The sequence below is a fragment of the Montipora foliosa genome, chromosome 7 (genome assembly GCF_036669935.1).
Source record: "Montipora foliosa isolate CH-2021 chromosome 7, ASM3666993v2, whole genome shotgun sequence".
NCBI lineage: Eukaryota > Metazoa > Cnidaria > Anthozoa > Scleractinia > Acroporidae > Montipora > Montipora foliosa.
In genome coordinates this window covers 11,033,860-11,058,806 of record NC_090875.1, presented here as the reverse complement: position 1 = coordinate 11,058,806, position 24,947 = coordinate 11,033,860, and the positions used below count along the sequence as shown (strand labels likewise).

The following is a 24,947-nucleotide window of genomic DNA, read 5'->3' as shown; positions in this document are numbered from 1 at the left end:
TGCTTCTCCAGGAAAAGCCAAACCTATGATTGAAAATTAAGGTTAAGTTTCCGAACCGCAGAAATTCAGCGGATAATCGTGTGTCCCTCGTATTTACGAGTTACGGAAACATGACGGTTGTTAGTGATTCCGTGATCACGGAAACCTCGCGGATACACGAGTTTAAGGAATGCGTTTCCGCGAAGCCGCAGTCGCGGAAAAGTAACGTACACACGTGTTTCCCGCTTCGGTTATCTGAATTTCCGTTAGCGGAAATTCAAGATTCCGTAAGGAATCCGTTACTAAAACGGATACGTAAACGCTTGTTTTCACCCTGTGAATTCAGAGGAACTATCCTTTATAGTGCCCATACAGAAAATGGGTTCAGAATTTCTGACCCCTGATAATTCAGAGGAGCTTTCCTTTATAGTGCCCATACAGAAAATGGGTTCAGAATTTCTGACCCCTGATAATTCAGAGGAACTATCCTTTATAGTGCCCATACAGAAAATGGGTTCAGAATTTCTGACCTCTGATAGTTTAGAGGAACTATCCTTTATAGTGCCCATACAGAAAATGGGTTCAGAATTTCTGACCCCTAAAAATTCAGAGGAACTATCCTTTATAGTGCTCATACAGAAAATGGGTTCAGAATTTCTGACCCCTGATAATTCAGAGGAACTATCCTTTATAGTGCCTGTACAAAAATGGCTTCCGAATTTCTGACTCCTGATAATTCAGGAATCTGTCCGTTATAGTGGGTGTAAAGAAATGGGTTTCAGAGGTTCTTTTCCTTTAGGTTCCCTGTATTTGTTTGGGGAAAAGGAAACAGCCTTGGTAAAAACCAGCGTATTTAACCAAATGAAAAAAATCGCATGTTTTTTCTTTGGAAATCCACGGAATTACAATTTTAATCCTTGCATTTGCCATTATTCCAAGGAATCGCATAAATTTTTGGCGCTTTTTGTAATTATACATCGATTTTATCTAAATCGTAATACCACATTTTAGTTTGGAACGCGTTAGAATCTTTTCCGCTACTATCCTTCAAGAAATAAAGATTTCAGGATATTTTCGCGTAACATTTATCGCCTCGAAACTTTAATATAATACAAATCTAAGTGCGCTGTAAGTTTTAGCTGGCCTACCAAGCCTCGTCCTCATGTATTCGAAACCAGGCTGTTCCGCGCGGCCGCCATTTATGAATACGGTCTATTAAGTATGGCTTTCTTAGTTAGTTTGCCACTCCGGGTTTGGGGCATCATACACCAACATCATTGCTTCTGCAATTCAGATTGTCATTTCGAATTCTTTTGACTTCCTGCATCAAATAACCAAACCAATTACGCTTTTGGAAACTTGCTGTGACAAAATGAAAAACAGTTTTTGCGGGCGGCAACCAACCCACCATTGGAAAATGAGAAAACTAACAATCACCATTTCTGGATTAAAGAGTACAAGGTGCCGCGAGAGAACATGAAATGGACTTGTTGAATGTTGAAGTGGACTCATGGGAAATAGCACGTCGCCAGATTGCACTTGAGGAGATCATTGGTTCAGGAGCATTTGGAACAGTTTGGCGAGCAACCTTGAGTCGTGAAAATGGAAAACCAGGCATACGTTTTGTTGCAGCAAAGTGCTTTTCTCGTAAGTACGATTCGGCTTTGTTAATTTATAGTTTCCATCGGATACCTTTCAGTTAAAGAGGTATCACAAGTGCTTTAATGAACTGCCTGTCACGTAGAATCTTACAAAGCCTCGTTCAACATGCACGATAAAAATGTGTCGTAACAGAAAGAAAAACAAATCTCCATTACTATGTTTTATGAAAGGGTGCAACAAAAATCATCAATTCTCAATCGACTCTTTCATAATCTACCCACCTTTATCTTAACGTCGAAACAAATGCGGAGATTACCAAAATAGATCACCTTCTCCTAACAGGTTCCTAGTTCTTCATTGCAAGTGTAAAAACATATTTTGTTCTTTAACTTTTATTTCAAGCTTCCACGGCGACGTCTTGCCTCAAATATACCAGATTTTTACCCTCGCTGCACATTAAGGGATAAAGTTCCTCATAACATTCATAAATAAATAATGCTTTTTCCATTGGTAAATTGTAGTTTAAAATACCATATAAGATGGTTAAATACCCCCAACTGGTTGACAGAGTAGAGATTTGAATCGATCAAGCATATTCGATTCCCCCTAAGCGTTGGCGCCCCAAACACTGAATCAGGAGCAGGGGTAGCTTAATTGACTGGTGCGCTTCTTTGACAGCCAAAGGTCGCAACTTCGATTCTCAGCGACTTAAAAGTATCTGCATGTTTTAACACCTTCCTTTAACTTGTGTAGCTGTGGCTCTAATTATCTGTAAAATGGAGTAAGAAGCGCACCATCGGCTTCCATTGATATCAGCCTCCTATGCGAAGGAACTACCGGCATTAAAAAGATGGACTTACTTTTATCACAATGCTTCATGGCGTAAAGAAAATGAGACAAAGACAAGTCTGGGAAATTAAAACAACCGCGTTATTAATAGTTCAGTTTAGGAGGTAGAAATACATGAAACACCTCAACAAGTCATGTGTCCAATCTTATTGTACCCTGGTGTCATTTATTTTAGCCACATCTGGAGATGAAGGAAAAGTCGCTCTGATGAGAGAAATCGGGTTGGGTAAACTTATTGGAGACAGTCCTCAGCCGAATATTGTTCAATTCATTGGCTGTGTCACCACACAAAGTAAGGATCTTATTGCAACTGCTAAACTGTAGAAACAGCTGTGAGAAATTTGCAGCAATAATAAAAGACCGCTAGTGAAAACCTTATCAATCGATGATATTCAGGGCTAAATTTGTCTATTTAAGCAAATTGTTTGGGTAATTCTAGCCCATGTTTGCCGTGTTACACGAGTAACGAGATAATGGCCGTTTTCACCACATTTCCCAAGAACAAATTAAACCCTCTTAACGTCAAGTTCAAATCCAACAATTGCATAGCATAAGGTCAAGAAACAGAAAAACAGAACAATTTTTAAAAAAAGGTGAATCATCAAGGCAATGACATGGAATTATGACAAAAGATATGAACTTTGTTTTTCAATCTGAAATGCAAACCCTTGAAGCTGATAGTTTTAGTGAAAATGCGAATGGTTGGCTATATAAAACGGTCACGTGCCTGATTTCACACTTCTAAAGAGAACCCACTTGGAGCCTCTTCATACAAGAAAGTTTTTGAGGCTTTCAATTGGTTTATTTGTTTATTTTTATTTGCTATTATTATTTCATAATTTATTCTTTTGTGCAAGAAACTGGCTCTGGGTGCAAAGACCACTAGGGTGAGATAAATAATTTAAAGAAATTATACATTTTGCATGACAATTGTATATCTTATCTTTAAAAATATGTTACAAATTTATAATCATCTCTTACTGACTATAGTTTCGTCATATTAAAAATTCAGCCCTTAGTACTTTTTTTTTTTCATCATAGAAAGTTCTTCACAAATATGTGGAAATTATGAGTAACGTTGATTAATGTTTTTTTTTAATTATTATTATTTAATTCATGTCTTTTTTTTCTCACTTTTACATTCTTTCTTGGGTAACATGACCTCTCACTTGAGGAATGTGTAGATATTCACCCTTTTCTTCATTCTCATCCCCTCTACTCATTCAAGGTGAGCCGCTAATATGCGATGCTGACAAAGATGGTTGGCTAAACTGTGATCTTCCAACACAGAGCCACGCAAATACTGCTTTATTTGTTTACTTCTTAAAAGCGTCTAAACGTAATAATGATAGAGCCCATATCCACCTTTCCGAGAAGCTAACAGTTTGAATGCGGCATTATAGAAGTTGTCCAAACGCTGTGTAACCTTTACAGTACAGCCAATTGTGATCATGGAGTACTTACCCTGCGGGGATCTTCTGGGGTATCTGAGAAAAAGCCGTGGAATTTTCGACAAACATTATCGCGGAGAACTAGCAGTAGCGCCACTGAAGACCTATGACCTAATGTCATTTTCAAACCAGATTGCTACTGGAATGGTGTTCCTGACATCCAGAGGGGTATGTGACACGAAACAAGCATGTCATACGATATGGTACTATTTTTACTTATTGTAATCTTTCACAGATTAATGCTGTATCTACGAAATGCATCATGCAATATGCTTACTCCTTGTAGTGTTAGTTGTAGTGTAGACAAAAATGTGTGATCATTTTGCTATCATATTCTTATATCGAAAAGAAATGGATTGCTGTAGGTGACACGTGCTAGCGCGCGCTTTAAACACTGGGTTTTCTACATTGGGATAACGCTGGAGAACCATGCACCGACCTATGCTTTGATATTACATAGTGTGATCTGGTCGTCATGATAATTCAACAGTCATCTTTTAAAGTCAGTAATCGGGGAACATTGGCTACGTCATTTTATAATCATATTAGTTAATTAACAATTATTGGATTCGGTTTTCCCATGATAGCGATAATTATCAAGGCCAAAGTTTGGGTTATCTGCCGAAGCCGAAGGCTGAGGCGGATAACACAAACTTTGGCCTTGATAATTATCGCTATCATGCAAAAACCGAATCCAATAATTGTTTTATTATGCATATTCCTGAGTTGCATTTGTAAAGACAAGAGGACTGTTTCATCCATTTATTTGGATGAGCGGTAAATCAAAGAAAGTTTCTGCGGATGGCAAAGTTTTCTTTCCTCTTCTCTGCTGGTTACTGTGTCAGGTGACGTCACTTCTGCATGCATAAAACTATTGTTTCTGTGAATGACATCAATTCTACGTATATAAAATCTATTGTCGATAGGTATGACGTAGGAGAAACAGAGCAAGCAAGGATTAGCTGCGTGCTTATAACCAATCAAAATCGAGCTTGTGACACCAATGTATAATAATACCTACTAACTTCCTCTGGGTCATTTCGAGTAAGCTTTAACTTTGGACCCTCTTGTTGATAGGGAAACGCAAATCACACCTCTTCACTACAGGTGGGATTACAGAACATATTATCCTATACGCGAGCATGACTAACGTTGATTATTTGCTTTTTGTAGATTATTCACAGTGATCTTGCAGCACGAAATGTACTTCTTGATCAAAACAGTGTGTGCAAGGTCACTGATTTTGGGTTATCTTACCAGAACTTTAAATATGGACATGGCAATGCCAAAAAGGTGGGTTACATTATTGATGATCGATTCCCTTTCACTTTGTTCTCTGTGTACCTCTTTGGCGTTCTGTTTTTAACACGAAATTGCAATGCTGTTTTCTCCCTAGGGCTGTATGCCAATAAAGTGGATGGCACCTGAGATACTCTTTGGAGATCCTGCAAATCTGTCAAGCAAAAGTGATGTGTATGTGCTTTTGACGATTAAATTTCCAGACTTTCGAAGTATTTAGTGCCTAAGACACAATTGTATCAGATCAGGAAATGCAATAATGTTAGCGCCTAAGAGGAAAGCGATTCTTCTCAACTCCGTTTGGTTGGTTTAAGGTATATAAACATGAATAGTTAGTCGCATTGGTCTCTGCTTGCAAACTTGATTCGATTGATGCTATATTTGAGTAAAGGAAAGAAAAGTAATGAACTTTATTTACTTTATTTACAAGGCTGGGGCGCAGATTGGGGACACTGTAGACTGTAACCAACAACCAAGGCATATCAAGTCAAATATTGGTTTTTTGAGGAGGGCCAGGGAAAACCGGAATGTCCGGAGAAAAACCTTTCTGTGAATAGTAGAGAATCAACAAACTCAACCTACACATGATGCCTGGATTATTAGTTTTTGACAAGGAGAAAACAAAGAGTTGTTGTTAATGGCGTTGTTATGAATCATTTAAACATTAATAGCGGTGTCCTCCAGGGCAATGTATTAGGCCATATATATTATTTTTTATCATAGTCAGTGATATCAAGGTCATCGCACCGAATCAAAATTCGCATGTAAAATTTGCTGATGATTTAATTATTTTTCTATTGTTTAATGGACAACTGTTAATCGCATGCAACTAAACTTCAAGAAAACGTGGAAGATACTTCTTAAAGGCAAACCCACTAAGGCTTTACCAGTTCCTCTGACTTTTATAGATAGAAAACCCAGTCTGAAGTTGCTGGGTGTAACATTTCAGTCCAATCCGTGTTTACAGTAACTGGGATTTACATCTAGATAATATCCTATCGAAAGCTAGCAGTCGTCTGTTTATCTTAAGTGTTTGTAATTTTTATGGAGTACCGTTGGATCATCTTCATCTTCATTAGTCTTATTTCACCTATATTATTATTATTATTATTATTATTATTATTATTATTATTATGTAGAATTGAGCACAGGGTTTTTCCCTGGGGAGAAATATCCAGTCAAGTCTCATCCCGAGACCTCAGACTTCCAGCACTTTTCTGAAGATATGTGCCGATCCGAGGAGTGCCGACGTTTGCATCGTTCTTATTCGGTCCTTAATTCCTAGTTGCTCCAAGTGGCCTGCCAGCTTCTTTGACACTGAACCCAATGCACCTACTACCACTGGCACCACTTTTGTCCTTGATTTCCAGATCCTTTTAATCTCTCGTGTTAGGTCTTGGTACTTTTCATACTTTTCAGTTTCTTTTGCCGTACGTTGCTATCTCTGGGAACAGCTATGTCCACAATGATTGTTTCCTTTGCCTTCTTTTTCTGAATTACAATGTCTGGCCTCCTGTGATGGATTTCACGGTCTGTTTGGATGGTAAAGTCTCATAACAGTTTTACTTCCTCATTCTCTTCTATGCTTTTGGGGGAATGCTCATACCATTTGTCACTGCACTCAACTCCATATTCCTTGCACAACTCCCAATGTATGACCCGCCCAACAACATCATGTCTCTTTTTATATTCTGTCTGCGCAAGCTTGGGGCAACTACACAAAATATGCTGCACAGTGTCATCGTGACTACCACACATTCTGCATTTGGATGATACATTTTGGTTTTCGATTTTGGCTTTTATGGCGTTTGTTCTTAGTGCCTGGTCTTGCGCAGCAAAAATAAGCCCTTCTGTCTCCTTCTTCAGTTCACCAGTTCTTATCCAATTCCAGGAAACACCAGATAGGTCCTCTTTCTCTCTCTTGAACTGCACATGCAGCTGCTTTCCAGACCAGTCCTCAATTCTTTTCCTCTTTATCCATTCCTTATACTCCTTTGGTGTTTAAATTTCATCGAAGTTCTTCTTCTCCCGTGCAGCTTTCAACAAACGTTCCTGGCTCTGGCTGATGTAGACATTGATATTTCTTTCTTTAATATTTATGGCGTCTTCAACACTAATTAGTCCACGCCCTCCTTCTCTTCTTGGTAAGTACAGACGGACCTGGGATGAAGAGCGGCAAGGGAGTCCTCTCCTGATTCCCTAAAGGGACAAAACGTTTCTTAGGAGTCTAGCCTTATTATTATTATTATTATTATTATTATTATTATTATTATTATTATTATTATTATTATTATTATTATTATTATTATAATGCCGAGTCTGGGAATCGAACCCGGGCCACATTGGTGGGAGGCGAGTACTCTCACCATTGCGCCATCCTTGCACCATGCATCCCTGCAACCCAGTCCTAAGTAAAACGTGTGTGTGCGTATGTTTGTGTTTCTGTCTTACAGGTGGTCCTATGGAGTCGTTCTGTATGAGATATTCACAATTGGTGGGTACCCATGAAATTATTTTAAGCTAAAAGGTTTTAATTAAGAGGAATATCACAGGGATGTGTGAGTTCGATTGTTATCTCCCATGGCTAACCTCGGTATTTTTGGTTGTGTGTTTTTGTTTGTTGGCCGGTTTTGGTTTGTTCTAAATCCTCGATACCTAAAATTGTTATTTCAGGTGAATTTATATGGAAATTCTCCCATCTACTGGATTTTTTTGTTTTTTTGTTTTTGTGTGTGTTTGTTTGTTTTCTCTTATAATCACTTTGCTGTTTACCGAGTTTCTGCTTGATTCTCACGTTTATATTTGTTTACGTGATTAGTACTAAGAATCCTCTGTAAACGCCTTCAGGCGCCATCTTCCATTGAAGCCTAAATTTGTATCTAATTTCAACAAAATCCGTAACAAAACATTTGACAATCAATAGGAGGCATACCATACCCTGGTTGGTCTGAGGGCAAGACAATGGAGGAGTTGAAAAGAGGATATCGCATGCCGAAGCCTGCACACATCGCCAACAACCTGTGAGTTACCGTCCACATTTAAAAAAAAAGCAATTCGTCTTTGTAAACCCAAGATTATTTATTTATTTATTTATGTATTATTATTATTATTTTTTTAATCATAGTGCACTCCAGGCAATATGTCTTATTTGAAGGAAAGAATTCAGGGCAAATGTTATGACAAAGAGGCGAACAAATGATCGTGGACTAGAACAAATATTCCAACTAATGTGGTTGGACACTTCCTAGCAATTACATAATAAAGTAATTGGTCAGGCGGAATAACGACTGTTTCACAATGAGTTACTCTCTGATTGTCGGAAATATAAAGTATTATTAAAAGTTCAAACTTGGATATTTCGTTGCTAGCTTTCTGATAAGATCACTCAATCTCGGTTATCAACTCATATAACTTATGCAGGGGCGAATAGAGGATTTTTCTTAGAAGGGGGTGCGCCCCTAAGAAATTAATAAAGTGACGGGTGCCTTTTTTTCGCAAAATACTTCCTATTTTAGGAGCCTGTTTAGGAGGCTGTTAAAGGCTGTTAAACCCAACTCGGGGCTATGCGCCTTGTTGGCTATTTACCATCTCATATCCAACACACACTCATGGAATAACTTTTTGACAATAAAAAAATGCGACAGAACATTTGTTAAAAACGTTCTAAGATCTAAAAAGCTAAAAAGCTGAATAATAATCCACGATGTTTCGACGTTACCGTAGCGTCATTATCGAGTCAAAAATGTATAAAAACTAAGTTCTATAAGTAATAAGGCGAACAATAAGAGATGAATATAGTTTACAAGTTAAAAAGTTTCTAACGTATGGAGTCCGTTTGGACGTTCAAGTTAGGTTTAAATTTCTTGATGTAAAGCATTTCAAACACTAAACAATCGAATTTGCCTTGGCAATTTCTCAGAATCTTGAAATGGCTCTCACTCAAAAGATCGCCCCTACCATGCGCTTCATGAAAATGCTTGCCGGTTTCCCGAATTTTTGTGTTCAACAACACGTTGGAAAAGGTGTCGGGCTTTGTAGCATAGCATACATCACATACAAAATGATAAACAACGCATTGCTGATTGACAATTGATGGTTTGACTTCTTTAGCCTTGGGATCTAGCTGAAACTTAATCTTTGTATGGTAGACTATTCTGACTTTCAACCTCGTTCCCAGAGCTTTTCAATGAGGTTGTGACTATGTTGCTAGAAACTGCTGCTCTCGTCAGTATTTCTCTCCGCTATGCTTACTGAATACTGACGAGGTTGACATAATCAGAATTAGTCTACCATTCAAAGATCAAGTTTCAACTAATGGATTGGCCCCACTTTGCAACCAGATTTTGTAAGCAAGAAATTAGAACAAGATCTCAAACCTAAAGAAGCCGAATCGTCAATTGTCAATCATCCAAATGGACTTCATACTTGAGAAACGTTTTGTTTAACTTTTTTTTTAAGAAACGTTCTGTCGCAATTTTTTATTGTCAAATGTTTTTCTAAGGCCCTTTTTTTTTGTAATAACCAAAAAAAATTTGCAGTCGTCCTACGGATATATGCAATTAGTATTATTAGAAAATTTCTTTCGAGTATTTATTTATTTCTATGTGAAAAGAACTAAAAAAGAAGAAGACCCACGCTAACACCAACCCGGAGTGGCCAACACCTGGTATGTTAGCCACTCCATGCTGATGAGGCCCAGCAATGCCGAACCAGCTGTCCATGGCTGCTAATTGTCCAGGTGAAATGGTTGTGCGCATGTGTTATGTGTTAACCACACCGGACTGGTTTCACCTTGCTTTTTTTGTTATTTATTTCCAGTTTCGGGAGAATTTATATGTGTATTTTCGGCCTCGTATAACAGAAAGCAGAGCAAAAGCAGTGCTTTCTTTTCTTCAGGTGCTGCAATGTCTCCACACCAAAGTGCAAATTTAGTTTTTTTTTTTTTCAAAAATTATTTTATTCCTTTCTATTTACAATTTAATTTGCTTTTTTGGTGAGTAAATAAATAATAACTCATTTGTTACAAGTTGGAAGATGCTGGAAATAGCAGTACGTGGTCATCTTTTAATTTCCACTTTTTTGCTTTAAGGTTTAGTTATTATTCACAACGAATACAGTCGAATCTCGATTATCCGGACCCTTAGGGACTGACCCGAATAGTCCGGATAATCGAAAATATGAATATTAATGAGTCAGCACTGAATACATTTGCAAACGGTAACATTTATTCGAGAATCATGCAAAAATGAACCAAACAAGTCATTTTCTGCCTAAAATGTTCAAGTAAATCAGCTTGCTTCAAGTTTCTACAGCGTGCACGTGTCGCTAATTCTATCATTCTTCAAAGCTGCATAAGTTGAATAGCTTCCACATTGTTTTGTCTCTCCATCCATGTCAAACACTTTTTAAAGCATTTAACAGCTTCAGTGTTTTTAACAGTTTGCTCATCTCGACTCTCATTCTCCTCCTCGTTACTTTCATCTTCAACTGAAGACTCAAGCCATCCTGTCGAAGCTTTGAAGGTCTCGCCGTTCGCGTTCTCCACATGTAATTGACTGTGAAAGTGCTTTGCTTTTTCTTGCAGAAGGGGACCAGAAATTGGAGTGCCAGTTGTTTTTTGCTGTATGAACCATGCGTATAGGGCTTCATCCAGCTGTTCATCATGTGCAACTTTCAATGATTTTCGTTTTAGTTCATGATCGATCTCCAAGCTGTCGGCAAACTTCATAATCTTGCCTTTGTTTTTGCGGATGTCCGAAATCTGCTGTTTACTGACGCCATATTCACTGGATAAGCTCGTTCCTTTTTCGCCTTTTTCCAATCCTAGAATTATTGACTGCTTATCTTGTATAGAAAGAATTGAACGCTTACGCTTTGTCGACATGATGGAAACACTTTTCATGACACAAGCTTGTGTTTATCATACCAACGCTGATCGGGGAAGCTGAGCGTGAAATTCCACTTAGCAACAAAACAACTCTGAGCCAATGAACGCTCAATGAAATGCACTGCATTAGTTACGGTGCGTGTTAGGCGCGTTTAAGATCACTCGAGCAATAAACTTGCCCTAAATTGTCTTTTGATGCGAAACAAATTCAGTTCTGACTGGAATTTTATATCTCAGTTCGGCGTAAGATAGCTTTTCTACGGATAATGAATGTGACTAATTAATATTTATGAAAAAAAATGGGACCAGAAAAGCTAGTCCAGATAATCGCGAAATCCGGATAATCGAGGTTAGTTTAACAGGGCTATAAGGGAGAGTACAGTTTTTTCTGCTGTAATTATGCACCCTAAAATAAAGTGTTGTAAATTGTTCGAATGTACCATTTATATTTTCTCAAAGAAACAAGTCGCAGATAAATTCTATGTCAAGAACCTCTTTTATCTGTATAAGCACTAACCGTCCCTTACGTCAAGTCTGGGATAACGAGATACTTTCTCTCTGTCGTGTTTAGTGTTTAGTGCTATACTTTACCGGAGAACTTTATATATCTTTCAATACGTTTTCAAATCAACATCAGAATGTCCGATCAAAAGCAATGGCATTATATCCATCAAAAAATGCCTCAAGACCTTAAACGTAGAATCAATGCAGTTAGCAGCGAAAAAATATCCAAACATAAACCTTCTTGCGGAAGGGTTGAAGGAAGAATTGCTGGAGATATAGGCTTCTCGCCTCTTCCTTTTTTTATCATCAGGTATAACTTGATGGAGATGTGCTGGCAAGAGATCCCAGTACTCCGCCCCGATTTCGTAAATATTTCCAAGAGGTTGCGCTCGTTTATCGAAGGAGAGGTCAGTAACAAGACGTTTTCAAGGTGCTATTTTTTTCTTTCTTTTTCTTTTTTCTTTTTTTTTTTTTTCTTTTTTTTTTTTTTTTCATGCGCCATGCATAAAGACTGATATTTTTGCCAAGGCGTTGCTTGGAGCGAGCTCTGTTTTCTTGGAAACAGATATTAAAGGTAAAACTGAGAGATGAAGTTGGCTTATTTGGAAGTTGTTTCTGTACATGTAAAATGGTGTAATAAATTGAGTTAAGTGCTACGTAAAGTCAAATTCAAATTAGAATGCTACTACTTTAGGGCTACCCACTCTGACACGTTTTCAAAATTCTACAAAAAGTATTTATTCCCAGTGGCGTTATATATCATTTTTTACCTATTCACACTGGATCGTTCGAAACCTATATAGGCAACTTGATTCAATATCCCATCCATGTCATCATTTTCCTCTTCAAATATCTGTGTGTTAACTCTTTATGAGAAACGCGTGAAGTTTAAAGTGTTTTATCGCCAGAGTTTTTGGTCACTTTGTTGTGGGTGATGGGCATAAAGACGTTTCTAGGATGAATTTCAGTTTTGTTGATTACAATTTATTTCAAGCCAAAAAAATAAAGAAAAAGAAGTAAAAACTAATTGCATGATACTGATAAAACCTTTCCTATTTCTATGTGTTGCAGTACCTCCCGTTGGTGGACGAATCAAAGTACGATGGAGCAAAATACTCAGGAGTTGAGGACGTGGGTGCAGAAACTGAAGATGACGCAAGAGTAGTTCGTGGGGCCACAAATGCAAAGGCCTCAACAAGAAAGTGGTCAAGTCTGAAATTATAAAAGCTAGCTCAAGTAGTTGTCATTCAGTAACAGTACTAGTTTTTAGAGTCAGAGAAAATGTGAAATTCAAAAGCTAGTCCTAATTCATAGATAGGTCGATTCAAAAAAGGCGTAGACAATCAGACAGACAACCCTAACACACAATTTTGTTGTCATGTCGTAAACTCCAAAAGACCACGGAATCGATCAGTCTCAGTTTTATTCCAGACTAACTAAATGAGAAATTATTGTGACATGTTTTGGCAATCACTATCGACACCTGTGCTAATGTAGAACAAAGCAATATCTTTTTGCATTTGACATCAGTCAATATTGTTTAGAATATTCATTAGTACAACAATTGCTAAAAAAATTCATTGCTTTGCGAAGTAAAATATAAACAAACCCGACAAGGTTTGACAATCGTTAGCTAGCGATCATAAGCAGAACGTTTTCCAAGATTTTGTAGGCACTAGCAGTAGTTTATTTCGGAGACCTAAATCGAAATCCAGTGTGATCATCACCGAGTATTCGGTATGATTGATGATGGCTTTTTAATCCTACTACAACAGTGGCATCGAAAAGTGGTAGAAAAATATCCTGTTGGTTGAGGAGGAAACAAAATATATTCAGGAGAGGAATCATACGGCAAGGGGCTTAAGATAACATCAAGTCACGTAGGTGTGGCATGGAAGAGAAGATGTTGGAGTATCAGTAGGCTTTATCAGGGTGTAAAAACACTGATTAACTCAGTAAGTCCTTGCTTAATAGTGGCCTAGCTAAACATAATCGATCATTTGGCTTCTCCTCTTAATTGAGGGGGAAACAAAATATATTCAGGAGAGGAATAATACAGCAAGAGGCTTAAGATTATTTCAATTCACGTATGTGTGGCACGAAAGAGATGTAGGAGTATTAGTACGCTATATCAGGGTGTGTAAACACTCCTTAACTCAGTGACCCCTTGCTTAATAGTGGCCCAGCTAAACATAATCAGTCATTTGGCTTCTCCTCTTAATTGAGGGGGAAACAAAATACATGTAGGAGAGAAATCATCATTTTTTAGAAAGGAAGCTCGCGAACCCTTTTTATGTTTAGTCAAACATACTATAGGTGCAAAAGAAGAGTTGTCATTGTTGCACTTTAAAGTGCTTTGCTATTAACCTTTAGGGTTTTGAGATGTTAATCTCCGCTTACTTGCTTGGAACGTAACCGCCATTTCAGCTTTTGCTTACTCACGGCTTTCAAAGAGACCTTCGACAATGCGAGCAAAGTGATTTCGTTCTAAAGTTACCTACATATAATTTCAAGAAAGAAAGTGCAAAACTTGAGGAAATTCCCAAAAAAATGAAAAAAAATTATAATTAATATAAATAGTGGGGCCTGATAGACAAACAGACGTAACAGTGTAAACATTTCTTAGAGTCAATCAGTCAAATTAAAGTAAATTTGGTAAACGAAACGGTCTCGTGCTGTCTTAACTGTAAATGAAACTTCCCTATGAAATGAATTTATATATTAAATGCGGGTTATAGGCAAAAGAGGGAAGTGACCCTAGCTCTTATCTGGACAATTTAAACCAAAAGATCATTTTACAGTTCTGTGCTAAGTTTCCAAGCCTTTGAATGAAAGCCAGGCTGGAGTTGACCTTCCTTTGATACAATCCCCGTTGATTTCTTTATGTAAATCATGTTGTTGTAATGCTGACGAGTTTCTATTTACATAGGAAAAGCAGTTAGGTTTGTATCAAAGCAAGGTCAACTCAAGCCTTGCTTTTATTCCAAGGCCCTTTTCACGGTAAGTTTTTCTCATTTGCATTACAATGTAATTTAACGTGGAGGAGAGGCAATTTCGGGCTATTTTGTAGTTTCAACCCGAAATTGCCTCGCATCCAGGTTAGATTGCATTGAAATTCAAATTCAATATTTACACGGTACGACGTTGTCGCATGCGACAACGCCTTACGACATGATTTACAATTATTGTGTACGTCAGAAAAAATGTCGTAGCATTTTAAAACATGTTTTAAAACGCTGCGACAATCGTAAGTCCTGTCGTAGGCCTGTCGTGAGCTTGTCGCATGCGACAAAATCGTATCGTGTAAATCGGCCCTTAGACACCTCAAAGGGATCCGAACCCAAAGACCTCTGCGCTAACTAACAGAGCTATGAAGCCATTCAGTTGAAAGCAGGTCAATTTGTTTGGTTTAATTGTTTCCATGTGTATTTGAAGTACCACTTTGAATTAAAGGATCTTGTCTAACTGGAAAGAAACTACTGCAAGCATTCTAAGGACTTCGAGGCATTTAGTTTTTTTTAATCAGATTTTCTGGGGCATCTATTCTTACATCTTTTTGGAGCGTTTAAATTTAGCGGAAAATCCAAGTAGCTTCAGTTGAATGAACTCAAGCAAAAGTACGAGGGAATCCACATGAATTAATAACAGCAGTTTTTTTCTCTAGGGCAACTTAGCACAATAGGCCTTATTCACGATAGAAGCCATGTTGGTTTTCATCTTGTCATGCAAATTAGCCGTGCGTTATGCTAAGGGGGGGGGGGGGGGGGGGGCAAACATTGAAAACAAAGCAAATTCCGGAAAATCGGCTCAACGAAATATTGAAATTTTTTTATCTTTTGATTGCCTTTGACATTTTGACTTTCTACTTCGTTATCTGCTCATTTTTCACTAAAAAAACGTCGAAGTAACTTGTGTAATGATTTTATGTTACTGCTTTGGTGATAAACATTCAATGAACGTGAAACAAATCATCTGTGGGGCTAAGGTGTTCGTTATAACCTCTCGAACTTGTGTTGTTTGCCCCCTAAGAAGTGTGTAGCTAATTTGCATGATAATAGCAAATCCAACATGGCGACCATTGTGAATAAGGTCTATTCTTTGATTGCAACTGACGTCACGACGGCCATGTTGGTGGAAAAAACAATAGCGGAAAAGTCTTTTGGGATTTGAATTTATAAATTATGCGTTTCAAAGAGTTTAATTTATGCAAATTTTGTGAAACGTCGATCTGTCACTTTGAACCAATAGAAAGTCTCCGTTTTTTTCCATTAGCCAATAAGAGGACCAGGCAAGTTATGAATTTGGTCGCGTCAGATTCAATAAAATTGAAGTTTCTTGCATTTTTGTTTCGCGTTCTTCTCGTGTTTTGACTTCAAGAGAGAGCCTGGGAAACACCCTAGCAAAACCCTTTCTGACGTAAATATGGCGACTGGCTACCCAGTAAAATAAACTACGTGCGCAAACGAAAAGCTTAAGGTTGTTTATTTCTAATGCTTATGTTTAATAAGGACGAAGGGGTAAATTATTTTTAAAAGCCTTTTGCGTTGGCGTTGGCGTTGTCCTTGGTCCCCCGAATCCAACACCATGCTTTTTTTCCTTTTTGTTATCTCAGCCTGCTGAAAGAAAAAAAGTTGTAACTACTGACCGCAAAACTCTTGCTTAAACTCTTGTGCGCGGCCAAAGGAGACAAAACTTTTACCAACTCTCATGAAAAATTTGAGTAGGTTCAAATTCGATGAGAGCTCTCGAGAGTCAATAAGAGTAGCCGAGAGTGAAGGACAGTTACTGCGTGAACTCGGTGATTTCGAAATAATAATAAATCCATAATAAGGATCATAATAATAATAATAATAATAATAATAATAATAATATAATATAATTTTAAAATTTATAGCGCGCAAATATCTATATGAATATAAGCAAATACACAATAAAAAACATTCACTTTAAAAATTGGTGCAAATGAAATAGAAAGGCGCGGAAGTAAGGTTGAAGTAGTATAGTATGTATGCATTAATAACATTAAACGTCATGAAAATAACAAAACTCCTCTGCCAAATCCCTTCGCCCTACGAGAGAATCACGTGGTCCAGTTCTAACACTTCGTAATTGGCTTAAATACCTTGATCCCGTTTCCATATCAACAGCTACTGATAGCTTCTTTCAACAACGTTTTTGTAGTCGTGTTCTATAACTTCGATAATGTCTTCATCAAAGCCTACAACTCTAGCAAGAACTTTCCATTTAGATGCAATTTTTGCAGACAATCTAATTCATTCTGGTTGTGATGGGCTTTCAGTTTTCTTCTGCATAGCTGAAGCACTTACTTCATGTAACGTATCAGTGAGACGACTTGCATTATGCTGGGACTGACTCATGTGAGCTGAAGCACCTACGTCATGTAACTCATCAGTGGGATGCCCAGCATTATGCTGGGTATTGGCTCATGTGAGCTGAAGCACCTATTTCATGTAACTCACCAGTGGGATGACTTGTATTATGCAGGGATTGGCTCATGTGAGCTGAAGCACCTACTTCATGTAACTCTTCAGTTCTCTTGTATTATGCAGGGATAGGCTCACGTGAGCTGAGGCATCTACGTCATGTAACTAATCAGTGGGATGACTTACATTATGCTGGGATTGGCTCGTGTGAGCTGGAGCACCTACTTCATGTAACTCGTCATTAAAGGGAGGACCACTTGCATCTTGTTCCAATATTTTATTCTCAACAAAACGTGGACAAAGTTCTCGTTTCCTAGTGAGTCCTACTACTCCCCTAACATACCATAGGCCACTATTGCGGGGTGAGGTCTTTTTGTCTTTGAAAATGATTGGAGATCCAAGCACAGAAGACCACTCCAGCTTCCTGTCCTTTCCACTAGTGTCACTTGTCAGTAGTTTATGCGTTTGAGTGTCTGTTTGGAACTCTAATTTCAGTTTATGTTTCTAAGCCCAACAAAGCAATTAGCCTCCAAGTCCGTGGTAAATTCTTGTTTTTTGTAAAGGTCTAAAAGCAATAAGAAACTTCTTCGAGGAAAGCGAAACAAAAATAGAACCCACTGGAAAAGACAAAAAATGATCAAACGTCTCAACGGTTGATCTCCAATCGATTGAAGCTGAGTGCTCTCCAAAGCGATTATTTGAAAATTGATTCATTTGAGCTGCTTTGTTTACGTGTTTAGTTAAACCAGACCAAGTCACAAAATGCACCACTTCCTTGTCATCTTTTTTGACGTAGAAAGAACAGGCCATTCCTTTACTTTGGTAAATACCTTGAATCTTCTCCGTCCTCACCCCATAAACAGCCATGAACGGATCCACGTTTTCTCCACAGACTTCACTTTTACCAGACAGTGACCAAGAGCTCCCATGCCTTCTGTTCGTCATTGCCTTTAATCTTTAATAGGTATACTTCTAACAGTCAATGCAGAGAAAATTAGGAATTGTCGATAACGGTCATTGCAGAGGTAGAGGACATGTTGTGGTAATGGGCTCCTGATCATGGCATGGCGTTTTTAAATCAAATCTACATTGGCTCTTGCTCAAAATATTTCGTATTTCAAGTTTTCGATTTTGTAAAACTCGGGGAGAAGAATGACCAGAATTTTTTTTAAACAAAAAGAAAAGGACCTAAATTTTCAGTACCCGTTAAAATGGCATCCAACATGGGCATGTGACAAACAGAGAAATCGAAGGACGATAGTGGATTGGAAACTCTAATAGAAATAGCAGTATCGATAGGAGAAAGTTCTCTCACACCATGCTGAAGAATTTACCAACATTGCAAAATTGAAGGAAAACAAGAGCGAACAAGTAAAAACCGACACAGTTCCATAAAAACGAAAGCGTTCATTGCCCATGCGCATGCAAGGCTTTCTATTCTGTATGCCCGGCAACGCTCATGTCGAAGCTAAAAACGTTTAGAATCGATGATCCCCTGCTCTCTTGGTTTTACTCATACCTAACTGGAAGGCGTCAAAGAGTGGTTACAAATGGAACTTTTAGTAAATGGACTGGATCAGGTGTACCCCAGAGTAACTTCTAGGACCCATAGACCCATATCACTCAATGTCCAAACAGAAGATTTTGCCCGTCGAACCTCTCATTCAATGTGAGGCTGGACGGGCAAAGACAATGCAAAGACAAAGCCTTTATTCCCCAAGGACTCCAAAATGGCCGCCGAGTGATAAAGGTGAATTCCCTTTCTATTATTTGTTATTTATTTTGACATGCCAAATGTAATAGGCAATTTCCGAGTTTACTTCTTCCTCCTCTTCAAAGCGAGTCTAAGTGCGAAGTTTTTGTGATGGTAATTAGTTTTACTTTGCATATGAATGAAAACTAATTTTCATAAGAAAAACTTCACACTTAGACTCGCTTTGAAGAAGAGGCGAACATGAACTCGGAAATGGCCTGTTAGCAGTGCGACGCCGGCTATATTTCCTGACGATTCTAAATGTTATAGGATCATAAATAATGATGCTGATTTTTTGAAATTACAGCAGGATTTAGTTTTGCTTACAACCTGGTCCTTGTCAAATGAATTGTATTTTCAGCCTACAAAGCGCAGTAATCTGCGTATATCTAGGAACCGTATTAGTCCATATCGTAGCTATAGTATAAATTTTATAGATGTGGAGATTGTCTCAGATGAAAACGATTTGGGGGTAGTGACAGTAAATGACACCTCTTGGGAGGATCATATACTCATGATAGTTGTTAAGGCAAATAGGTTACTGGGCTTTATTAGAAGGAGCTGCGCAGGAATTGTTGAAGTTTTGCGCTGTTGCGTCTTTACTGTTCATTAGAGCGTTCGCACTTTTGCTATTGCTCTCAGTTATGGGAACCTCAGTCTGTTATCAGCAAGTTATTCCTAGTTCAAAAAGTGCAAAGACGAGCTACACGCTTTATACTAAGGAATAGTAGTAACTTGTCATATAAGGATCGTTTAATCAAACTGAAGTGATTGCCTTTAATTACTGGCTTGAATACCTCGACTTAGTTGTCTTTTTTAAATGTCTTCATGATGGACATATAGATTTTATTCATAAATAGCGGTCACATTTATAATTCTTTTGTCCACGTGCAAATTAGCCTACCAAGCCTCATTTTAGAACAAGAATTATTTTCAATTCACTGTATGGTATCGAGGCTTGGTAGGCTAATTTGCAATTCCACAAAAGAATTCTAAATTGACCGCTATTTATGAATAAGGTCTATTGATCTAACTCGCTCGTGCTCATGCGTGCTCAGGTATGAACTTAAAGATAACTAATAACCGTACATCAATTTTTGGGACTTCTATTTTAATAGGATAGCAATTTTGAGGATCGGAACAATATACCAGATTATGCTAGGCAGGTTAGGTCTACTGACTCTTTAAAGCGTAAACTTTAATCGTCTTATTTCAATAAGCAGCCTATTTAGGATATTTATAATGTTAAGTTAATATTCTAGGAGAAGGTTGGGTTGGTTCTTAAACCTAGTAGGGGACTTATGTCCTATTGGTTTTGCACTGCATAAATAAATAAACTTTAATCGTCTTATTTCAAGAGACTTTATCGTTTTTGATGGCGACAACTTTCATACCTTTAAAATAATTTGTCCTAAATGTCGCCGGGTAAATACCTTTGCTGCGTGAAACTTGTTAATAAGCAGCCTATTTAGGATATTTATAATGTTAAGTTAATATTCTAGGAGAAGGTTGGGTTGGTGCTTACAAACCTAGTAGGGGACTTATGTCCTATTGTTTTTGCTTTGCATAAATAAATAAATAAATAAATAAATCATTAAATCACTTAAATTTGGATCAAGGTCGAGATTCCACCGTGCTTTAATGACCTCAGTGATGATTGAACGCCTTGACAACGCGAGTTTAATTAATATTAGATCGTATAATCACTCAATAATTCATGACCAATAGCCAGAAGCCTCATGTTATTATGGCTCTTACTTGGGCATCGGGCTGCCATGCGGCAGGATGCTTGGCTGGAGAAATTGCTGCCTTTGTAAACCGTAGGTCCAGCTCTGTAAATATCTTCCATTTTCATAACATGTAGGGGATGGAGTTCCCGGTGTTGTAGCTGTCCTTTGCCGGTGAGTGTATATGGGTGAGTGGGTATAGCAGGTCCACATCAGCTAAATAGGTGCCAAAACTTCAACTTGCTCAAACAAAGAAACTTGCCTGTAACTTTTGAGAACTTTCGATTGTTTTAGTTAATATGTGGAATATTATTGTGAAAAAGGAGGAACTACGTACCGTGAACCGAAGTATTCTATACCTCAATACAAATGCACCCATGCCACTGATTTCTTTATTCAAACAAGGACTTCTTAAGACTAATTTGCACGAAGATAAGCTAATTAACAAATCGAAAGTGGTTCAGCGTTGTCTGTACTCTTGTCGACAACGATATTCGCCATCACAGTGGTGAAAATGTTGTGGACTTACGAGGCGCAGTCGAGTGAGTCGACAACAAATTCAACATCATGACACAAGTCTACAACACACATTTTTACAACTTTCTTGCAATATGATTGTTTTAGTTCCCAAAATGGATGTTCCTCGTTGGCTATTACATTGCGTGACAAATTGACGCGTACAGCGTTGTTTGGACTCTTATCGACAACGGCTAATTAGCCAATCAGATAGCGAGATTACAAGCTATTTTGGTAAAATAGTATATCATGATCACTGCCCTCTTTTCTTTTTGCATTTTCAATAAAATTTCCTTTATTCCTTGGGGTGCAGGGGTGGCCCAGTAGTGGGAGCATTCGCCTCGATCCCAGCAATGTTGCTCGAATTAAATTCCCAGGCTCTGCGCTATACGTAGGTTGGTACTCCGGTTTTTCCGTCTCTTCAAAAACCAACATTTGTTAATTTCAATTTACAGTGTCCCCAATTAGTGCTCGAGCGCTAGAAGATTAGACACTTAAATAAACACCCGAACCTTTCTTTTCCTTTCCTTTTTCCTTTATACAAGGCAGATTTGAGATCGTAATTTTTTAAAACTTCAATATGGTCGCAATTGGCGTTGTGACCTGTTTTGATTGAGTGAATTCACAGTCACCTTGACCGAGATTTTCTCACACCCTTTCACGCGTTGACTAGATGTGCTTAGAGTGAGCATATTCACAGTTCTGAGGGCAAATACTGAAATATTCGCAGAGATTGCAACTGGCGGATAGTGGCTCAGTATCCGCCAGATAAAGTTATAATGGCATTCGAACAACTAGTTCAATTCAAAAGGTAGGTACTGCAACCGGAAAAAACCACTATCCATTGGATAGTGCTATTGGTTTCACTATGACTTATCCACCTTTTAGAAGTACAAAAATAAGGGCACTCATGTTCTATTTATTTTCTAGCGGCGGTATCTGATATTTCGTGAAGCCAGGGAACATAAGACCTCCCACTGATCTGCTCCCAACCGTTTACATATGCCACAGTGTATTTGTTCGACCAAGAAAAATGATCTCCATCTGAATGACGAACTTCTGGTAGTTTTGTAGTGTGATTGTATCCCACGGGTTCTGCGATGAGGTACGAAAATGAATCGAGACTGTACTCTATTTTTCGACCGATGATCGTCGATTTATCTTCGGCTGTGACTCGGATCTCCGTACAGGCGTTCGTTCCGAGAAATAAGTGTAATAGCACATGAATCACACTTACAATTCTCATATCGATCAGATTCTTGTTGTCAACAATCTAAAAGATAAAGAACAATTATGTGGGTTAAATGGAACAAGATTAACCACGCAAGCTTTCATTGCGACTCAAGATGTTCGTCTCTTACACTACATGTTACAGTATTAGGCCAAAAATATATATATATATTGGCTAGGTACGCAATGCGTACATGTGGATAGCCACTTCGACACCCTACTAACAATGGAGGGTTTTAGTACGATGTCGCTGTCATTCCGGTTCTCACTATTCAATAATCTGCATTGAAATAGTAGACTTTGAAAATCTGAACGAAAATTTGCGGCAACAGTCCATAATCATGATGAATAAAATGCACCTCAACATTGCTGATTTAGTGTCAATTCTATATCAAATGTCATTATGTATACGAGGTGCCATATGCAGTAATCATTTACATAAAACAATTTTAATTACCATGAATTTAGTCTAAAAGTCTCACTTTTACCTCTGTCTGGTATCAAAATTGTATATACAGTTACTGCAAACAAGAAGATTTCAAAACCGAATGCAAGTAAATGTGCTTAAATTATTAAATGGTTTAAGTACAACTGCAGGATTTTGCATGAAGGAATAAGAGGTTTTGTATGAAGATATTCACAATCAAATTTAATTGGCATTAATAAAGAAGGCTTGCTTGTTTGCTTATCATCCAAAATTATAACAATCTTCACAATTTTATTCATAATTTAAATAATATAAGAGACTATCACCAATTATAACCTGTTTATAAGTGTGGCAGTTTTTTGATATAATGAGCACCAAAACGTGTAGCATAACCTTTGAACAGTTATGCTCTACCCTCATTCTATTCCCAGCTTCTCACACTAAAAGAAAACAGCCTTTGGATCAAAATCAAAGCTGAAAATTTTGCTAGACAGGTGTTCAAGCAATCATTCTTTTGAAATTTGAGGGAAAAAACGAAAGGTTTTTTTTTTTTTTTTAAATTATAGTAGCACTTTAATAGTTTCTAAAAAAGAAACTGGGGGATAAACTTTGGTGACGTTCAATCACGAAAAATTGGCTTTATAAAATTTACGAATTCGAATTGATGAAGATAAAAGAATTTGTGAGCTGAAGTTTTGTGGGCTCGCCCATTCGCTCTGACAAGGGCTTATGCTCGAAACTGTATGGCGAAAGCTCACAAATCCTTTTCACGCTGGTTAGGCCCCATTGAAATGTCACACTTCTGCCGTGTCGAACTCAATTGAATTGAGTTTGACTTAAGTTCGATAAAATTTCGACATCTAATTCAGACGTCGAGTTTAATTGTGCCGCATTTATTTCATAAAACGTTGTCATGTTCAATGCTAGCTAATGCTGCTTCAGCGCATGCGTACTCAATAAGAAATTATGTCCACACATTACAATAATATATGCACTTGATTCGACACGGCAGAAATTCGACGTTTGAATAGCCCTTTTCAAGGTTAGTTTTTCTCATTCGCATTACAATACAATCTAGCATGCATGTGAGGCAATTTCGGGCTATTTTGTAGTTTTAACCCGAAATTGCCTCACATCCACATTAGATTACATTGTAATGCAAATAAGAAAAACTAACCGTGAAAAGGGGTATTGGTGCCGCTTTTTTGCGGCAAGTTCGACACAGCCTTTACTCACACACCAAACATGCATTAGGGACTAAGAAAGGCTGCTTTCTTCGGCAATGCTTTCACCGATTTGAGAAGTACAACCAAGGACTCACAAGAACGGTAATTGAGGGAAATTTGATGGATCAGTTCGATCTTTCGCCAGAAGAATTGAATGAGTAAACTGAGAGTATTCATACAAACTACTAATCTATGTAACAACAAATATGAATCTGCTTTATCACCAATGATTACACACTGGTTAATTCGTTACAATGATCTTGTGTTATTTGCATCATGGTCACAGCAAAGTTTTGGGAGTGGCATGCACTATAGGAAACATTGCAATGCAGTTGACCTCTGAGGTACACCTAGAGCGTTGAAAAGCTACTGTTTGTGACATTTTTGTGGATTAATCGTCACCAGAATCCAGTATCTTTTCCGGCAAGCCAAAGACAACGTAGGGTTTCCCAGCGAACTAAATACGAATAAAAAGCAATGAATTCAACCAGCGCTAAATCGCGTTCCCTTCAATTTCCAACCTAAATAAACAGCCTCGACAAGCAAAAGAAAATACACTTTTAGTAGTTTGGTAGCTCTTATCTTAACCCACAAACCAGACAGGGTTATGATTTGGGAAATGACAATTACCATGCCAGAAGACTTGAACCCTCCTTACCTGGAACTGGGTCGATTCCTGTTCTACCCGATGCGATGGTCCATGGGAAATGATTTCGTGTATTCCTTTTAAATGCATGGTGCCACGCTCCAAGGCTTCGCGACAAAGTAGAAACTCAAACGGGACCCGCCCTTTTGGTCATTAGTTCTTTCACAAAGAACAAACAAAGATTGTTTAACATTTTGTAAAAATACAAAAGAAACCTGAACGCCAAGAAAAAAAATTCTCATGCAATGGGTGCAAATAACAAACTACTGTTTCATTGCACTTCTTTGTCACAGCGCTTTGATCTCAAAATAATCAGTTATTGCATGGAAATCATTCAATGCGCGAAGAGAGAGTAAATCGTCATTTACTTTCACAAACAAATCCTTATTACGTCCTTCACTATTAAC

At 37.9% G+C, this 24,947-nt stretch overlaps 1 protein-coding gene across 1 annotated transcript; it reads left to right on the top strand.

Moving 5' to 3' along the window:
- Positions 1-1,436: 1,436 nt before the first annotated feature.
- On the top strand, positions 1,437-14,067 carry LOC138010526 (tyrosine kinase receptor Cad96Ca-like). Its single transcript, XM_068857508.1, has 9 exons — positions 1,437-1,626; positions 2,606-2,722; positions 3,865-4,049; positions 5,055-5,174; positions 5,278-5,354; positions 7,634-7,674; positions 8,104-8,200; positions 11,882-11,978; positions 12,643-14,067. The coding sequence occupies exons 1-9, from the start codon at positions 1,461-1,463 to the stop codon at positions 12,793-12,795; spliced, it is 1,053 nt and encodes a 350-aa protein (XP_068713609.1). The 5' UTR covers positions 1,437-1,460; the 3' UTR covers positions 12,796-14,067.
- Positions 14,068-24,947: the final 10,880 nt, after the last annotated feature.